At 41.9% G+C, this 19,402-nt stretch overlaps 1 protein-coding gene across 9 annotated transcripts in view; it reads left to right on the forward strand.

Annotated features, from left to right (window-relative positions):
• LOC112572028 (carbohydrate sulfotransferase 11-like) overlaps positions 1 to 19,402 on the forward strand; it is a 45,745-nt gene that overhangs the window by 22,884 nt on the left and 3,459 nt on the right. For 5 of the 9 annotated variants that reach the window (XM_025251542.1, XM_025251564.1, XM_025251533.1 and 2 more), the window contains one exon: positions 19,143 to 19,240. In XM_025251542.1, the coding sequence (XP_025107327.1) occupies positions 19,143 to 19,240 (98 nt within the window). Of the gene's footprint in view, positions 1 to 6,053; positions 6,080 to 12,345; positions 12,496 to 15,361; positions 15,546 to 16,283; positions 17,177 to 19,142; positions 19,241 to 19,402 lie in introns of those variants that run through there. The other 4 variants (XM_025251548.1, XM_025251588.1, XM_025251557.1 and 1 more) reach the window with 4 other exon arrangements.

Below are 19,402 nucleotides of genomic sequence, written 5' to 3' on the forward strand. Positions count from 1 at the left end.
GATTAGGTCACATGAAAACTAATTAACGCGAGATGGCATCACGAGGTAATATTCTAAAGACGCGATTTCAGCGAGAATATTAACTTATCAAAGCTAGCGACCTCTTGAGGCCGTCCGACAGTCACTTGTCAGGAACTGCTCACTCTTCTTGACTTACCAGGGTCAATGACCTGCCACTAGACGTGAGAAACGTGCATACGAAATTCTGACATGTGAAAGTTCTACCTCTCTATGATAACTATGGCAGGAAAAATCAAAACAGTGATAGCGATTTCAATAGTTCAGTGACCAGTGTTACATCATGAAGAGAATCGACTGATGCCGTACAGTCAAAACATTCTCATCTGCCCTTGAATGCGGCACTAACCGTGAAAGCGAGGCTGACCATAATTTATCTTCATGTGTACTTGTGTGTGTGTGTGGGGGGGGTGTCCTTTAATGGCTACGTAAACTGCAAAACATTCACTTATTAAACGAACGACCAAGCAACCAACGATTAGGTGGCGGCCTGCCATACGACCTACCGGGAAGGTCCCCATTGTTTCCTGGCGCTATCTCTGTCATGCTCTGTGCTCTTTGTGGACACAGACTAAGGAGGACACGCTGCTGTGGGAGTTATCACCGAGTCTTGTTACCGGCATAATTGTTGTCGAGTATAAGTGTTTTCTCTAAATCTTTCTCTTGTGTGAAAGGACCGTTTGTGCATTTTGTTTGCGATGTGGTTCGCAACAGTTTGTTCTAGTCATGAAGATGAGTCTTTTGTTGGAGGTATTTTTTGTTGGTTTACTATTTTCTGTCACAACCACACAGTCCGACATGCGTGCCCTTTCACAACACCAAATAAATAAAGATGAGCCAGGGTTTTCCGCCCAGCTCAACACACAAATATTCAATTTAAGCAAACATCAAACCTTTAAATGCTTGTGGTCATTTTGGCATAGTAGTCTCGTCTTGTCGGTCGCAAGATGCTGCTGTCTGTACAGCATCTCCCACAGGCTCCTCACAGTTCGGTTCGTCTAGTCACCCGTTGCTCCATCTCAGACACGCTCTGTTGGTTCTCTTTCGCTCTCTGTCTCGGCAGAGTGCCGGGTGAAGTCGAAGCCTGTGGGATCCTTACTTTCGCTTCCCTGATACCTGGGTGAGCATTGCGCTGACTGCACGGGATGGACGGAAATTTTCATGAACTGTCTGCACACTTCTTTTGCGCCCGAGTATCCTCTTAGATGTCTGCACAGAAATAAAAACTTACCTTCGCACTGTATTACAAGCAAGGATTGTTTAACAAGCGGGTCAACTATACACCTGGAGATGTACGCCGGGAAAGTCTATTACTGATCAATTGCAGAAAAAAATTTAAATATTAATTGACACCGTTGTACTGGTTACTCTGCGATCGAGGCTGGATTAATTACTAGACATTCACCTGCCTACTCCTAAAACTCCTCACCAACAGCATTCCTAGCCAAAATATTTATTTTCGTAGCATTTTTCTTTTCATCACAACAACACAAATCGCGATAATTTCTCAGTTACAACTGTGAGTAGGCTTTAATTGTTAGGAATGACATGACACATATTTGTAATCTAATTAATAGTAATTTAGCCATCTTTTCAAGCTGGCTTACTCATTAATAAAGGCGATGTCTTTTGTATAGAAAAGTCAGTGTTGGAAGGTTTTCCTGATAGACAGCGCACGTGTCTGTGTGTGTGTGAGAGAGAGAGCAGGTGTGAGTGAAAAGCTGAAGAGCTATGTGCAGGGCCAAAATTACTCTTTTTTCATTCTGTTGTCGGGAGGGATCACGAGTTCCTAAAATAAATGTCGCTGGCTTTCGGAGTGAAACATTGTAAGCCACCAACGGCTCCATTTTTTGCGGCGGCAACGACTCCGCGTGTCATAACGCATGTCTTACTCATGTCGCTACGCATGTCTTCACTCATGTCAAACCCTATGTGGAAAGTGACAAAATGTTTTACCCCATAATACCAAGACAGCAGGTTCTGCGGTTGTGGTGGTGGTATTTCGGAAAGGAGAAAGGGTCGTTGGGGAAAGACATCACACAGAGATGATTTTTTTTTTGTTCAAAAAATTCTCCAAACAGACAAGGTTAGCAGACTGAGTGGAACCTTTACACAGATGTTGCTGAATGAAAGGCTACACAGATGTTGCTGATAATGGCTGCACTGTGAAGGCGTGCCGGTGATTTGGCTCATTCACGGATATGTATTCCGGATCACGAGCAACGTGTGCGTGCTACCGCCCAGCACCGTCATCTCCAAAACAATTCCATCACGCCTCGCATAAACTATTCGGGGATGTTTACTTAGCTCCCCACCCTGCCTTCTCTCTCTCGTTTGCTGGCTCCCTTTTTCGAGCTGGTCATCATCGTCCCTAATATAACAACTACAGCACGCTGACGATATACAGTCCAAAAATGTTTTCTGTGTCATGTGCACCGGACTGTCCTGACAAACTGGAAACCATCAATAATTACAAAGCAACACATCGCTGCGTTGAAAACAGGAAGGATAAAGTACAGGCTGTTTACATGTTTCTTGTTTGCCTACTTTAAGTAACCGGTTTTTTTTTTTTTTTTTTTTACAAACGGGGAAAAATATCTTATAAACATCAATCATACCAACCCAATCATATCGAAGAGTTTATTTTCCTTAATTAGACAAATTAGATGATATAGAAAGATTACAGACGATTCAGTGCTAGAGACGAAAGGCACTATGGCAGGAAGGGGCACTGACTAGCGAAAGAGCGATGAGGGAAGGAGAAATGGAAGAAGGAAAAAGCAAATAAAGAGGAAGTGGAAGTGGGAGAGAGATAAAATAACCAAGGGGAGGTGGAGGGGGAGAGAGATGGAGGAGGGACTGAGGTGGACTTGAATACCCTAATGGTCGCTAGTATCTGCACGAACACAAACACTTGGTTTTGCTGGTAGTACCACTTACTAATGAAACCGTCAAGTAGCGCCATCTCGTGCTTTTCCTGCTCAGCACACGTGCACGAGGAATGAGGGCGCTTGATCGAGGGCTTGATGGATGAGTGGGAATGTGAAGCCCGCTACTTTAGTTTGTCGGTCAATGCAAAAACGTAGAAAAAATTTGAATTACTTTTTTTAATTCGATTTTTTTCTCAAGAGTCAAAATACTGTTTGTTTTACATAGTCAAAATACAAGTGTTTTTCAGGATTTGATACACGTCTGTTTTTTTTGTTTGTTTGTTTGTTTGTTTGTTTGTTTTTGTTTGAGACTTTATTCTTTGAGACAGGGGCAGTGAGATTATAATGATATATGGGATGTGCGCAATCTTGTGAGAATCAAAATAATATACACTGTATATAATTGCTCACAGCTTGTTCTTTGATCACTCTTTGTGAGTGGGTCTTACAATGATGTACATGACGTTACTCCTATTAGAATCCTATAGTGACATATGCATCTAGCAACACGTCACCATAATGTTTCCTTATGTGATATAGGACTGCACAATCCGATGATGTATTATGTGACAAAATATGGTGATGTGAAAGTTTCCTCGATGGACGAAATGTACTAAAGTCGACAAACAGATTTTCTAGAACCCAGGATCAAATTTCTTTAAAATCAGACACAAAGCGGCTCTGAAGACGATCAACCGTGCCACCTACAGTTTTTTGCGCACGTGACATTTAAAGCACATAGCTGACGTGGCCCTGGTGTTTCAAAAGCAGAATCAGTTGGAGTCCTCGTTAGGCAGTAGTAGGTGGGCTGCAACTCATATCGCGCCGTGACCTCAGCTTTTGTGAAAGTATCTGTAGCACCTCCGTCTAGTTCTGTGGGGTCGGACGTGGCCCCGCAGGTCAGAGCGAGGTGTGTGTGGGGGAGGGGTAGAGGGCAAGGGGGGTCTGTGAGACTGTGGGTAGCGCTGATAGGAGGGAAACCGTTGTGCTGCTGAGAAATAGGGGAGCGGGCATCGACCCTGGGGTGCGTGGCCGGTTAAGAAACGGGTAGGAGATTTGTGACGAGTAGTGTGCAAATCCAGGTCTGCGATTAGTTATAAGAAAGGATTGATGTTGCTGGCGATAAGCTGAAGGACGTGTGCGCGCGCACGTGTGTGTTTGCTTGGTGATAAGAAATGTTGGTGTGGAGAAGAGTGATAGGAAATGTGGGCATGTGATCCTAGTTTATCGCCACTGCAGATGGTCTCTAACGTTTTGGTTGCGGAATGTCTGACTCTCAACATAAATTGGGTAAACCTACCGGACTTTGTTACACCTGGCTAACGATTCCAACCAGAAGGCTGTCACAGACATGGAAGTATGTGACAGCTCTGGACATTGGGAACAAAGCTGAGCAGGTCTGGTCAAGGTCCTTCGCAAAAAAAATTTTTTTTTTTCTTGGCACTGTATTCATGCGCTCCTCACTGACGTCATAGGGCGTGGAAGGATGGCGAGCAAGCGAGCGAAGATAAAACATGTTTTAGCAACTTCGCAGTTTTATTGGAGCAAAACATTTTAACGTCTTGCATTTGTTTACACAAGTTCTCGGTGTGGTTTTGCCGCAGGTGTAACATACACAGTGAGAGATCCCCTTTCACCTGCCTCAAGTTCTGCTCGATTCTGTGCTTTTGCTATAAAGTGATGTTACGGAGTGAGACACTGTTGCCCGAGTCTGGACCAATTCTTTCTCATTTTTTTCTTTTTTCATTTTTTTCTTTCCTTCACTTACTTTTTTGGCCTTCTCTGCTGTTTCTTTACTTCATTCCTTCATTCATTCCTTTCTTTCGTAGGTTTTTTTTCCATTCTCCCTTCCCATCTTTTGTTTTCCTTCCCTTCCTTATTCTCGTATTTATTACTTCTGCCTTTTCTAGTTCTTCTTACTTCAATTTAATGAAAGGAACCAAGGGAAACAACTCACTGTGAATTCATCGAACTGTATTGCAAATCTCTTGACACGTCGACACTGGGAAACAAAACAAAAAAGAAAAATCCCATTTCACAATGTCCCGGGGGCACTGGCTTCTGTGCGCCTGCGTGCTCCATCAGATTATCACTAATTGGCCGCCATGGCAACAATGGCACAACCAGTCATGCGGTTTCCTGCTCGGATTTGCTGTTCGTCTCTTAATTAATGATTTATTTCTTTGGTTTATTAGACGCAGATTGTTGTTTTAGTTCTATACATTGTCCGTCACTTTCCTCTACTTGTCCATGTTATTCTCGTTTGTATCTTTATTTGACCTAAACCAAAACCCCTTCAACCCTACTTTTTCTGGCAAAACTTTAAGCAATATCCATTGCAATTATTACATAAATTATGTGACAAATATTGCTGAAACTCAAATGAATGTCACTTGATCCTGATACTTCTCCTGTTTATGATATTTCATCTTTGTATGAATGCCAACAGTGTGGTATTTTGACAGGACTGAATACATCACACACATCATTATAATGTCCTAGATATCAAATAACATGCTGTTAACTATCTTCGGTGTACACCATGTGGGAAACACAATGGTCTTACTCTTAAACAACAATGAGTTTTTCTAGGTAAGGGTCTTACTAAGTTAGATGCAGGGTAGTTTCATACTTGAATAACGTTTTGCTGCTGCAACTCCACCGACTTCGTTGATAGACTCTTCATCGCTGTCTGTCGTGAAACAGTTGCCTGCCTTTCCCCCACCCTCCGTCACTTAAATGAAAAGACAAAGATTCTATTGAAATGTATTGAGCCTCCATCACAGCGCGCTGACAGTATCAACTCGTGTTACCTGCCAACTTTCAACCGCATGGCGTCTGCTCGGCGGGTATTTCTCGCCTCCCTGCCTCGCCCTGCACTCTTTCTTGGGACTGGGGACAAATTACAACCTTTGGGGAGTCTCGCAGTTTCTTGTGGAATAAGATTACAGCTTTTCTGTGTCCCACAAACCCACGTGACACGGACAGGGTGACTCTGTACCTGCATTTGGCAGGCTCACGGTCCGCAGGTGAACACCCGGGTCAGTGCTGCTCGGCGCAGGAAGGCCGCCATCTCCACGCCACCCAGGACTTTGTGTAACATTCACTTTTAATGAACAGATGGACAAAAAGTAAGTACGTGTATTTTAAATACAGAAAATAGCGGAGAGTTTTTGTGCTGCGCCACTAAACATACTTGTCATGAACAGTAGTCTTTGTGTAAACACAAACCTGTAAATAAATACAACAAACCGCTAAATAAATAAATAACTATTGATTTCATTCCCTGACTCCTTGACTAGAACTTACAGAAGGATTCACACGTCGAGTGAAATTAACTTTGCTAGTCACACGAGAGGAAAAGAGAGAGAGAGCAGATTTTTATGACTGTTTCGAGACTATTGATACGTGGCTTTTAAGTTTCTTGTAAGTTTTTTCTTCTTCTTGTCAGCCACCCTTTTCTTCTCTGTATGACTCGCCAGACAAAGGAGTTAATTACACAATACTGGGAGATGTCTGCAACGAAGAGTGGTTATGTAGGCGAGAGAAACTCGACTACCTATCTCTTTGCTGACGTGGAAACTGTTTCCAGTTACATTTGACATCCTGCTTCTTTGACATTGTGTAACCACTTTCAAATACTTATAGAAGACTCTTCTAATCTCTTGAAGTAAACTTGTAGGTAACTCGCTGTGCACAAAAAATTGTTCTGGAGGAGAGTAACTGAGCTATTTGACCAGTGGTCTGACCAGACAGTCGTCACCTTGCTTTTGAGTTAAACTTTTTTGTTAAAATTGCTCATAGAAAGGATGGATAGATGCCACTATAATATTATTCTTTCTCCTCACCCCTTCTTCTCTCTCTCTCTTTTGCATGTTCGCCATTCGGGTTTTTCCCGGCCTCTGAGTTCTATTTTTCTGCGTTCTTGACTTTCAAGTGAGATTCCTGGGCTCAGGTCCAGTGGGCCTACTGAATTAAGACACGTTCTAGCAAAATATGAACGGCTAACTCCAGAGGTAAACACTGGTTCCTAGATGGGGAGTGAGAACTGACGGCATTTGTTGGAATAAATATGAAGTCTTGTGTACAGCCTTTAACTTGCAATTTTTTAAATATATATTTGGAAGTTGTAACTTCCTTATACAGAACAGCAGAAAGTTTTGTACGGAGTATCCCCAAAATTTATAGGGAACATCCATGAAGATTTTACAGAATACCCGTACAATTTTTGCAAAATAACTTTTTCTACATTTTTCTGTTACATATGACAAACCATTATTCTGTCCTGTTTAGCAATGCCAATATTTACTGTATCGTCCAGTGCTTGACAGCGATAACCAGCGTTTGTCCCAATACTTTCAGCGGAAATTTCTCGTAATTTATGGAAGTGTTAAGTGGATCCAAACGAACCTTTAGTCATGCACGAGCTTCACGGCTCTAAAGCCGAGCAGATGTTGCGGGGTGGAGAGAGCAAGAACCCTGAAAAATAACCGTGTAATCACAGCAACCTCTCCTGCTTGATAAAGGCACATTGTTGAGATTATTATCATTGTTATATTCTAGTAACACAACGAGCTAATTGTCATTGTGAAATTGGATTTGTTGACTATATCAATGTGAATTTGCTGGAACGGAAAGAAATCAGAAGGCACGAATATTTTCTATAGGTTTATAGATGCCTTCGCGTGCCTGTGTGTGTGTGTCATGAGATTACAATTGAAAGTTCGAGGGGAGAGCAAATCCATAAACCAGATTAAAACGACAGTGAATGACATGTAAAGCTATATAGCTCTGCCAGTGTTAACAATGTTTGTTGATGCAACAAATGGGAGTAAATTTCTTCGAGTCGGGTGAACGCCTTTTCAACGCTTGCAGATTAGACATGTGCACAATAAATATCGTGAGACGATTTAGTAAGGTGACCACAGCCCACATAATTTGAAATGATCGAAAACCCAAAATACAGGTTGAAACGTTTAAGCAAAAAATATATTAATTATTTCATTAGTTATAGCTATAAATATCATTAAAGATCGTATAACCGATGACACTACAAGGAATGCTATAGTTTTTCTTATTTCTTCACTTCTTGCTTTTCCTTTCTTTCTCTCCTTCCGTCTTCCGTCCAGTGTTTCTCATTATTTCCCTTCCTTCTTTCCTCAAATCAAAGAAGATATATTATTGAAAAGCTAGAGCGCCAAAATGTCGTTGACCTGACCCATATTGTACACCCGAGATTGGGTGATTGAAAATATCCTGGCTGTTCCCATAGCAGAGACACCCAATACATCACCTGTGTTCAATCCATCAGCGGAACGGCTTTATGTCGGAGGAGCGAGGACCTCTTTCTGACAAGCAAAACAGAGAGAGAGAGGGTGAGAAAAATACGGGGATGAGATAGAAGAGAGAGAGCAGGCTGTGAACTCCTACTCAGTGCGACAAAATTTATGTTTTGACCCGAATCGTGTAGGTAGGGTAGACCTCCAATGGCGAGGAGGGCGGGTGAATTGGCAAATCGGAAGAAGAGAGAGGCGGGTCTAAAAAGTGATAACATCTGTGTTTCCAGAGGCAATTTAGACAGAAGCATGAGATTTAGACATGTTGAAATAATCTGTTCCGACATGTTGATGTAAACGTTAGATCACGGATGTGTATAGGAGGATTGCTGTCTGCCAAGACCAACGCTTAGCCTCTTGCCAAGTTCTCCGCTGTTAGTCTCGGCGAGCCTAAACAAAGAATGTGAGTAAACCGGAAGCTTTGTAGTCTCATGCCTCGTTTTAGTAGTAAACTGGAAAATAATCGTCTGCCATTAGTCCAGTTATACAAGTTCGTGGTTAGACATGATGAAATAAACGTTAGATTTTGACCTGTTGAAATAAGCGGTAGACGGATATTGAGAAGTATATTGAGAAGTACTGATATACGCGTTAGATATACATATTGAAATAAGCACCTAGAGACTTTCAGGCGCGCGCGCGTGTGTATGTGTAATGTGTGTTCGTTGTCGTTCGCCATGGAGAAAATACACCAGGCCTGAGATTAAACTTAAAGTGAGTGTCCATATGTGAAATAATTAGCGCTTTCCTGTCTCCAGGTTCACTGAGCCCTCAGTGTCCCTGAGCTCATTTTCCTTTCAATGTAGGTCAGTGCTGGGTGTCTGTGCACTATTTCTTTGGGAGCCTGCAAAGCGTGACTAAAGCTTTTGGCAGGTGATTGTAGGGCGGCTTCATAAAAGCCTTTGTCTGAGGAGGAAACAACAGACTCACCTGTCGCTCAATCGGCGGTCAGTACATTTCACTAGGAATATCAAAGGCATAGAGGAACAATGGCTCAATGCTTGTCTGTGAGATTAATAAAAGCAGTTCTAGTCAGCGAAATTTTCTTTCATGAGTTATCTGCACCTGCTAAAAGAGCTGTGTCGAAGAGAAGAACAGTTAATAGGTACGAGAAACATAGTTGCAAAGGAAAGAAAATAAGCAAATGAATCAAAAGAAGCAAGAATTGGAAATAAAAGAAACAGGTCAAAAACTAAGCATTTGTACAGAAGCGGCAGACACGTGTCAGGTGAGAAAAAATGTCCAAAACCAATTAAAGGACGGAACCTTTTTGATATACGAATGCTCTCAACAGTATCTAGCTGTTACGGAGTGATGGATAATAAGAATAAGTTAATCAAAAGAAAAAACGCTATGTTCCAGAATGTCAGCGAGGATCGTAAGTGTTGGAATTAAAATCTCGCCTTTTCAAACATATTCCTAAAGACTTTGACAGGTAAAATTATTACTTTTAAAGATCAACCTTTAGACACCATTGAATACGTGAATACCAAGATTCCAGACAAGGAGGAATAATTACTCCCTCCCCTTTCCCACCGTTCAGTAGTGTAGGGGTTTTGCTAGGAGACAAGTAGAAGGACGGACGTGCTCTTCCTGACTACAACATTCTCAGAGTCAACCCTTGGTGGTGCCGCCCTTTCGGTGGCATCGTTGAGCCCAGTCTTTGCACTCTGGTATCAAAGTATACCTGTGACCAGAAGATCTACCGCAAGTCCCATGTCTGCACTAATCTCGCCACAAACTGCCACAAATGTAAATGTTTCCATACTAGCAGCTTCCGCCCCCAAGAAAAACCTAAGTACTCACCAACCTGTTGTTGTGGCTGTGCTGTGATTAGAAAAACATCTCGTCTCGGGGCCGACTTATTTCTGGATATTGCAACTGCATGTAAAGTCAGCTGTCAGTTCGTTTCTGTAGACTGCGGTCTCACCCCTTCAGTTACAGCGGGTACTGACCGCGAACTTGTATTACACATCCATGTATTTATCCGCTATTACGGTTCTCTTGGCTCTCAAGTCAAGCCACCAAGTATTAGTAAATAAACGTATAGGCATTGCAGTTTCTTGCCGTGAAATCTTTTTCAAGATTTAGAAAGTTGTGAAAAGTATCCTTGACTTGGTTAAGAATGGAATCTGTTCTCCAGATACTGTCATTACTAGTATTATAGCATTCCTTTCACTTAGGATGAGGTTGGCGATGGCCATTTGAGAAACTCGCTTTAGTACGTTCAGGTTGTTTCGAGCGCTGAGTGGCAAAAAAGTGTAGGTTAGATATTTGCAATAAAAATGCAAGCTTCTCAAAGCGCAAGCATGTAGGGAGCAGATAAAGTAAATGTATATGTTGATGTTAGGACTTGTCAGAGGAATTTCTAAACGTCCCCGTCAACCACTAAGCAGGGAACATGAATAATGAACAATACACTGCTGACTTTAGCTTTTGGTAAACAAAATCTCTCAACGCGCGCTACATCTCCCCCCCCCCACACACACACATTCGCATGCGTGCGTTCGCAGACACACACACACAGACGCACGCACGCACACACACACAGACACGCTCGCTTTCCATCAGACAGGAAGAGAGGTGAAAGCCCACAGCTGGGATTTGATGGAAGTGTCGGCTACTGTTTTGTTGACATTGCCGTGCTTTGTCTCCAGGTGAGCGGCGAGGTGCACTAGGAGTGTTAGTGGCACGTTTCCTGGCTTTACACGTGTGTTGCATCTCCACATACACTTACATGTGTGTTGCATTTACTGCCGCGCTTTCGGGACACGCTGTATAACATTTACTTTCGCGTCGGCGCGGTGTTTACACAATGAACCGAGATGTTGGCTAGCCGACTTACCCAGGGGCAGATCTTTTACAGGGCAGAGAGGAAGAACAGATGTTCTTCGTCAAAAACTTCTTCATCTCATTCTTCTTCGTTGTCGACCCTGTCTGTCCATCTCATTTCTTTCTGCTCCCTTACTTTTAAAGTGAAGTGATTGACGTGGCAAAGCGCATCCTCTCCGCACTTACACGGAGGCTGAGAGTCGTATGTGTTCGTTAGTACTTAGTCGTGTACTTAGAACATGCAGACAACGGGGTCATTTCACAAGTACTAACAGTCAATTATCCAGTACATTGTCTAACTAGTGCTTACAGTCTCTACAATTAGAAGCCGTTAAAAAAAAACTACGGTATAGATTTCAAAAACATTGATGATCTCCTCTCAGGTTTTTTTTTTCTTTATTATATCTTTTGACACTGTATGATTATGTTCAGACAGCTTGGGAAGGCCACAAATGACGACGTGCGTCCCAAAATAAACTATAAATGTAGCTCTGGTTTGAACTGATCGTAAATTACTGTCACGACCGCAATAAACTGTCCCAATTTCAAGGTGGTATTTTTCCTTGATATAGAGGACAAACGTCCCCTGAAGGAAAGACGTAAGCAGTTAAAACTAATTTTTGTCTTCGCTGGTCCTACATCACAGAGAACTCCTTAACGTCTAATGCGTGATATGATCTGTGATCAATATTGTTAAAGTTCCTGCAATATTCAACAGAAAATCGTTGACTATGTTTGTGCCTCCAAGTCTCCAACTGTTCTGTTTTCCGCGCAGGAAAACAAAGGGAGTTGTGGGGTTGGGGGAGAGGTTAAGGACGTTGTACACGAAGAATGGAGCATGCAGGCTTCCTGCAAAACTATTTACTAGTTCTTGTATTGTGATTGCTCTACTTCTGTGCCCTTACGCTAGCCCCCTCTCTTTCCTGTAGTTTCCTGCTGCTTGTCGGCGCGTTACCCTAGTGCACTGGAGAAAAAGAGTTTGGCGATGGTCTAACTCGCCGGCTTTGCTTATGCGGCGTCTTCTTGCCCCTCGGCGGCGGTTCACGTACACACAGAGCGCAGGTACACCTCATTGTTTTCCCCCTCCCCCTGTCGGCGAGTGCAGGTCACGTCACGTGACTAGGGGGGATGGGGAAGCGTGAGAGGGGAAAGATGTCTGTGGAGCGCGATTCTCGCAGATGCTGGCGACCTCTTTCGTCTGGGTCGCGAGCCTGCGTACAGATCACTGCAGACGGTGTGGGAGGGTGAAGTGCTGCATGCTGCTTCTTGTGGCAGTCGCTGGAGTCGGCGTTGTTGTCGTTGTGGCGGCGAGGATTGGCTTGTGGAGGATTTGTGAGGTGGGAGGGGAGGACGTGGTGACCGTCACTCCTTTGGAAAAGGTGAGCGTAGAGCAACAGTTGTTACCGGCAGACAGATGCCCGGTTAGGGAGAGAAACAACCAGCAAGCCAAAGGACAGAGGTCCATCTCAGCTCCCATTACTGACCCTTGACGTTTCTTTAATGAGCGAGCACCAAAGGGGAGTGAAGCGAAAAAGAGAGTAAAGATAATTACCTCATCCAGCTGGCTTCTTGCCTTTTACAGTTATAATTGCTGTGAGGGGCCCTGTGTCTCTGAACATCCACCATGTTTTCACTTTAAGTAGGTTTCAAATTTCTCTGTCTCTCGTTCAAAGTTTTTCTATCTTTACATCTTGAAGTTTGAAGATGATTTTTTACTTCTGTCAATGTCGGCCACATTGTCTGGATGCCATTCTTCTGATTATTTGACTGTCTACCTGATTTGACTGTATTTTCTTCTGGCCTTCTGATGTACAGTAACTGATATTGGAAAACACATAAGCAGACCCAGTTCTAACATTAAGCGAACTAAGCAGTTGCATAGGGCGAAAACACGGAGGAAAGCAGCGTCTGCTAATTGTCTAAGCGAAGAATGATAGAATATTGCGTGCATGTTCGTGCATGATTCCGGTAACTTACAGAGTCTGTTGTTCATTTGACACCTGTAAACATCTTTATTAAATCACGCAGACAGCCTTCCTAATGGTGGAAATTTGTCGCGCCGTGCAGTCAACAGCATGTTGTGTTCAAAGACACATACATGTTAACCTGCAATAAACTGTTGATACCATCTAATAGGAGAACATGCCTTCACCTCGCTTCCCTTTCTCTTTCGTGTTTCACGTGCTCCAGACTGTGTTCAGGACGCCTTGAACGGTAGGAATGACATAGAAATTCTTGCAAAATAATTATGTCTAATAAAATCTCTAAAAACAAATGTGTAAGTACATGAAGTCACTATTCATATAAGATATAGTCTTTATAATAATTCACTTCATCTTGTTTTCTTCAAATTTGAGAGAGGTACAAATGAATCATCCTTAATAATCATCATGAATCATTACGAAAATTCTGTACCCAATATTGCTCGCGCGCGCAGTGTGGCGTTGTGTGTGTGTGCACCTGTAGTGTAAGGATGTGGGTGTCCACTGCATGCCTGTGCGACTTCAATATTGACATTCAGTAACGTTCTGTTTGAATTGTTGTCATTCCTCTGTGTGTGAGAGAGAGAGATGGCGGGCGGGAAGGGATTTTTAAGGCTGTCTTCAGACAAATGTGGATGGGCGCTTTAAGCAGTTTTGGCAAAGGTTTTACATGACCATAATAGAAAAATTTTGCCAAACTTGATCAAATCATTGTTCGTGTTTGCCCAGTTAAGAATAGCCTTTACGAACAACAAAGGTTTGCGAGATAATGTGAAATAAAGAGGAGGACAAATGCTCTATGAAGAAGCTCAGCTGCTAACGGAGTGAAAAAGCGTGGAAGTCATAGAAATGCATAAAATGATAGGAAGAAAATAAACAGAAATAAAAGAAATAGAAAGTAAAGTTTCTGAAGTGGAAAAAGGGATGGGCGTGGAACTTGGAGATAAAGAGAAGCGAAAGGAATGACAGGGCGATGTAGCGGGCAACAGACTGGATGGTTACATTACCATCACAGCAATTACAGACATCATTAATAAGTAATGAGACGATTACCAGCTGACGCTAACAGCACAGTTCAAAGGTCATTTGTCCACACCCACCACCCCTAGATCCCATCGCTGCTTCTCCCTCTCTCTAATTGTTAGCGAAATACACTGGAAAGGTTAGAGAAAGCTATTCAAGTAATTGATCAGATGTTGATAAGGCTTTAGAAACGTTTAATGACTGTGTGAAAGAAGATGCATTATGTATAAGAAAACGCGTGTATACAAAGGGACACAGAAGACAAGAATGTCTTGATATGAGTTCAGAGAAAACAGGAGACCAGTTTGTGCCTCGCTAAACGAAACAGATCTGCTAACCTTTTGTAAAGGTAGAAAAGAATATAAAAACCTTATTTATAAAAAAAGACAGTATAACTATGGGATAATAAACTTGTATCACTTATCCATAATCAACATGGTTTCTGGAATATTGTACATAATATTCTACCCAGACCCCCAGCCACCATCCTAACCCCAAACCTCCCCCACCCTGTTTCTTTGGAGACGTGTCCCGTGGTAACTAGTGCCGACGAAACGTGCTCAAGATTTTCTAACTGCTGTAGTTGGACAGTAGTGTCAGCCCACTGGACGGTCGTTTCACGTGCAATCGCCAAGTTCTATAAAAATGTGCACATCAAAAATATTGTCTTACTCTCTTGTCTATTTGTTAAATATGCCGTCAAATACCAGCTGGAAATATATCAGATAATTATCATAAGTAATGAGATTGATAGATGTGATTTATTACGGAAACCATACTTTGAACAGCTGTGCCATCAAAGAGAACTGCAGTCTCTCTAATACTGTAAAGACAGCTGGGGCCATCAACGATGCGAGCCGCCATTTTCATCTCTCGCATTTTTCCGGGTATTCCCTTCATCTTTCCTTTTATTTTCCATGTGTTCCGATGGAGTGTGTCAAGAGAGAAAGGCGCTTTAAATGGTATGAGTGGCTAAGAAGTGCTTGACAAAGGATTTATGGATTATCCCGAACACAAGCTCTGAAAGCAATCAAACAGAAATATAGTAACTTACTTTTCTCGTTGCTGTGAGTTGTGGTAGGTCTCGTATTGTGTGTTGTACGAATGGCGTCTTGTGTCTGACGTCTTGTGTCTGACGTCTGGTGTCTGACGTCTGGTGTGCGTCATTTGTTCTACGTCACTTGGAACTGGGGGGCGGGGAAAGAAGACGTCATATATCAGAGAAAGGAGTTGTTCTAAAAATGACGACATGAGCAGATAAACAACGGTCTTCTCCGCCATCTTCTTTATAACTTTCTCAGTGACATTCCTCTAAATTTGTGCTTCTTCGATTCGATTCACTTGCAAATCTCTTTATCCTCATCGTCATCTGCGGGTGCTCATCGAGTGTTGTGTTGTCTGTGATACGTCGTGCGTATGCTAAGGTAAATGTACGTTCGTTATTTTACAACCCGTAAACAAATGTTATCCGTCGTGATCATTTCCCTCTTGTTTTCTCTGAATGTTTCGCAGTGATACAGATTGGCTCGACAAAAAACACGAATTCCCTCCCTCCTCTTGTTTTCTCGTATTTTTTTAAGAGGTACAAATCATGGACGTGTATTATATGGATATTATTTCGTGGTACAAATGAAGCACAAATTGTGAATTTTTTTTAATTGCAAAAGCACTTAAGGAGGGGCAGAGATTGTCTGCGGCTTTTTTTTAAATGACGAATGATGCAAGGGAAACGTATAATTTTGGCCAGTCATATATATATATAATGTCACTATATATATATGTCACCCATAGTGACATGTTTAGGGAGAGAGCAGTACATGTACTTTTTTTCACAAAGCCGAGCACGGGATGTTTCCCCTCTACACTCTATTAATCTTACAAAACTGTCACCGGCACTGACGATTTGCATTCACTGCAGATAACTCATCCAGTAATTTCTCTCATCAACATTCATAGCCAAGATATCTACAATTAGAACCCAACCGACAAAAGGCAATAGGGTAATTTTCAATGAAATGATGGTCTGTGATAATTTTCTGTTGTTTTGTTGTTGTTTGTTTTTTTTTTACCTTTAGCTCTGCGTGATTACTAAGCTGCTTCATCTCAGAAAATGATCTCTTACAGAAAATCTTCTCCCGTTAATGAGTGTGGATATATGCTTAACAAATGAGAAAGAAAAATAAGAAACGCAGATCAGTAGCCCATAAGCGCCCATGTTGGTGTGCATACTCGATAAACAGGATAAAACATCGCACAAAAACCTGCTCAAGACTTGAGGTCCAACGTAAAATCCGCGATACAGACGAGAGTGTAAAGTATATTATTCTTTGTGTGCAGTTACCTGCACACCCATACAAGTACAGTTAGGATGAACAGACTCCGCCCTAACTTTTTCTTCTTTTTTCTTTCTTTTTTTTTTTTGTTCTTCTTTTTGGAATGCACAGTCCCGTGCTTCAGCATTCTGTGAGATATGGATTCAGAGTTTCAGCGGAGCAGACAAGAGTCCTAGCAGGGGGTGCCGCGTGCTTGCTTTGCGTGAGGCGTGTTCACCGTTCACATCTCCTTTACCCTTCTTCATCCGACGTGGCAGTCGCTAAGCAGCTCGCAGATGTAGTTGAGGAAAGAAAAGACAAGATTTATGTTGATGTTTTTCCCGCGTGGCGTCAATAACACACAAGGTCCCTGGGGGGCTCCTGGGTGTGTAGTCAGTCGTGGGCTGCACACCATCTGGAGAGGACTAGACAAAAACCTTCTCATTCGGAATCAATGCGCTTATTATAAATTGTACTTTAGCTTACTGCAGCAAAACCTTTCATGATCACATTGATGGGCAGATGGTGCGTAGGTTGACACGTTTTGAAAAAAAGATAGATTAATGAGGATGAAGTAGAGAGGCAATAAAAAAAACCACACCTGAAGCTTCATACCTGAAAAAGTGTCCTGGCTCACTTACGTTACTCGTCTCTGTGGATTCATGGACTTTTCTTTTGAGCAATCCCCACTCAGTTGAGCTCTATTTTTTCGTTGATTCGGTGACCTGCACATACCTGAACAGGTAAGTATGTGCACTAACGAGCATTTATTAATTTTCCTAAGCAACCCTCAAGCCACACAACTACTTCCATAGTGTAGCGGATATTGCGTTCAGCATGTTTATTTTGTTCACAGTTGCCGTCATATTGACGGACCTTCCGTACAAAAAGGTTAGCAGGTCTCTGCTATCTGCAGAGTTGTTTTATCTCATCAGTTGGTCATCATCGCGCTCCTACCGAAGATATTAGGAACGACTAGTCAGACGGTTTGAGTTAGGGCTTTTATTTTTTCGCTCGTTTATTTATTCTTTATTTCATTTCTTCTTCAAATATTAGCTCTTCAATTAAGCCTGAATGTATTACTATTGCTAAAGTTTCTCTTCGACCGATGATTTATGGTAATAAAAAACCAAGCTACTTGTGACATTACATAACAATGCTGTCAGTGCGTTTTAAGCAGAATATACGAATAACAATTAGTTAATCATTATCAAAGTTCTTTGTTTCGATAGCATGTAGATGTGATGTGTTTTCATCCTTTGCTGAATGTGACTTGCGCCCCCCCCCCCCTCCTTCCGTTTACTTTAATGACGTCATACTAATTTTTATATTTACATATTTTAGTCAAGTGAAATCAAATTGCAAAAGCGTGATTTTCGACTTTTGTCTGATTATGAATTTCAACATTGAGCGATGAAGCACCTTGCAATAGGCAAAAAACGTTTGGCGATTATGTATAAAAATGTTTTTATCACAAGTGGAAAGTAAAGGATCGCTTTTGTTTCGAACCGCAGCGAGAAACAACTTCAAACGTGTCTTCATCTGACGCTTCGCTAACTCCTGGGTTATTCACTGGTTTAGATTTTTCATTTTCCTCTTCAGCATGCAGATGAATCCGCAAGGTGATATTTTCTAACCATTTTCTAACCGGTGATATTTTCTAACCAAGACCCTCATGTTCCTCTACAATCTCCTATTGGGACTGGTGGAGGCTAAGCCCAGACAACCCTGTGTAGATCATTGCTCATTCATCATATTGCCCAAGAAAAGCTCGCCAACAAAAGTCTTCTTTAGAAGCATATTCATGTAAAAGAAACTCTTTCGATAACGAGAAGACCTTGAAAACAAATTTCTGCAGTTTTTTGGTTCCAGAGAGGCTCTGTGGCACTTTTATCATGTCGAGCATAATGATAATGATAAAAATGTTGATTTTTGAACGGAAATGCGTGTTCTAAAAGTAGACAGATCAAAACAACGGAATCTTTCCGGATGACCATATTAATTGAGAACATGCCTGTTTCATACATCTGTGTCTTTAACTGCAACACAAACGTGAAAAAATAACGAATGAAAAACGATCAAAACACAAGAAGTTAGTTGGAATATTATTTTATGTTATGATAAATATATCTAGAAGTATTTGCTTAGAATTATATTGGAGAAATATTTAATAAAACATTCAAACTATGAAACGGTGAGATTCTGAAAAGCTATCTTTCTAGAATTTTTAAAGTTTTAAAGAATGCCCAGAGGCATGCAAACCTGTTTTTCACTACTTATTCATAATTTACCTGATGATGTTATATTTGATCTCTAATGAGTGGTGGTGTGACCTATGACATAACCATTGTTCACCTGATGAGCGAGTGAGTTATTGATTTGTCATTCTGAGCGCATCAGTTATTGAAGGTGTGTGTGTGGCTCTTTACAAATGAGATCTGTGTCTCCAATTTCCGCAATCATCAATAAAATATTGTCGTGGTCGTTGTCATTATCTTGTTCAAATGTTGTGGTAGTGCGACATAAGGCCCGTGTGCCGCATCTTACCTGGTGACATCAGAAATGTTTGTGTGGCGTGATGTATGATGATGTCAGATGTTTGTGTGGCGTGAATTATGATGATGTCACATGTTTGTGTGGCGTGATATATGATTATGTCAGATGTTTGTGTGGCGTGATATATGATGATGTCAAATGTTTGTATCGCAGGAGGATGTTGCGCCGGCGCATGGGGAAGATGACCTTGCTGGTCATGATCACGCTGACCGTGGTCATTCTCGTGCTGTACGAAAACCTTCACCTGGCAGGTGAGTCATGCAGACGATAACAGCCGAGGAATGGAGTATATACGCGCCTTAACACGCGTACGCACGAACGCACGAACGCACGCATATATATATATCAGAAAGTAGTTAGTCTACTTGCAAAGAGTTAAAGTTTCTCAACTTCACCTTTTTCTCGTACTTCTA

This window comes from Pomacea canaliculata, linkage group LG1 (genome assembly GCF_003073045.1).
Source record: "Pomacea canaliculata isolate SZHN2017 linkage group LG1, ASM307304v1, whole genome shotgun sequence".
In the NCBI taxonomy this organism is placed as follows: Eukaryota; Metazoa; Mollusca; class Gastropoda; order Architaenioglossa; family Ampullariidae; genus Pomacea; species Pomacea canaliculata.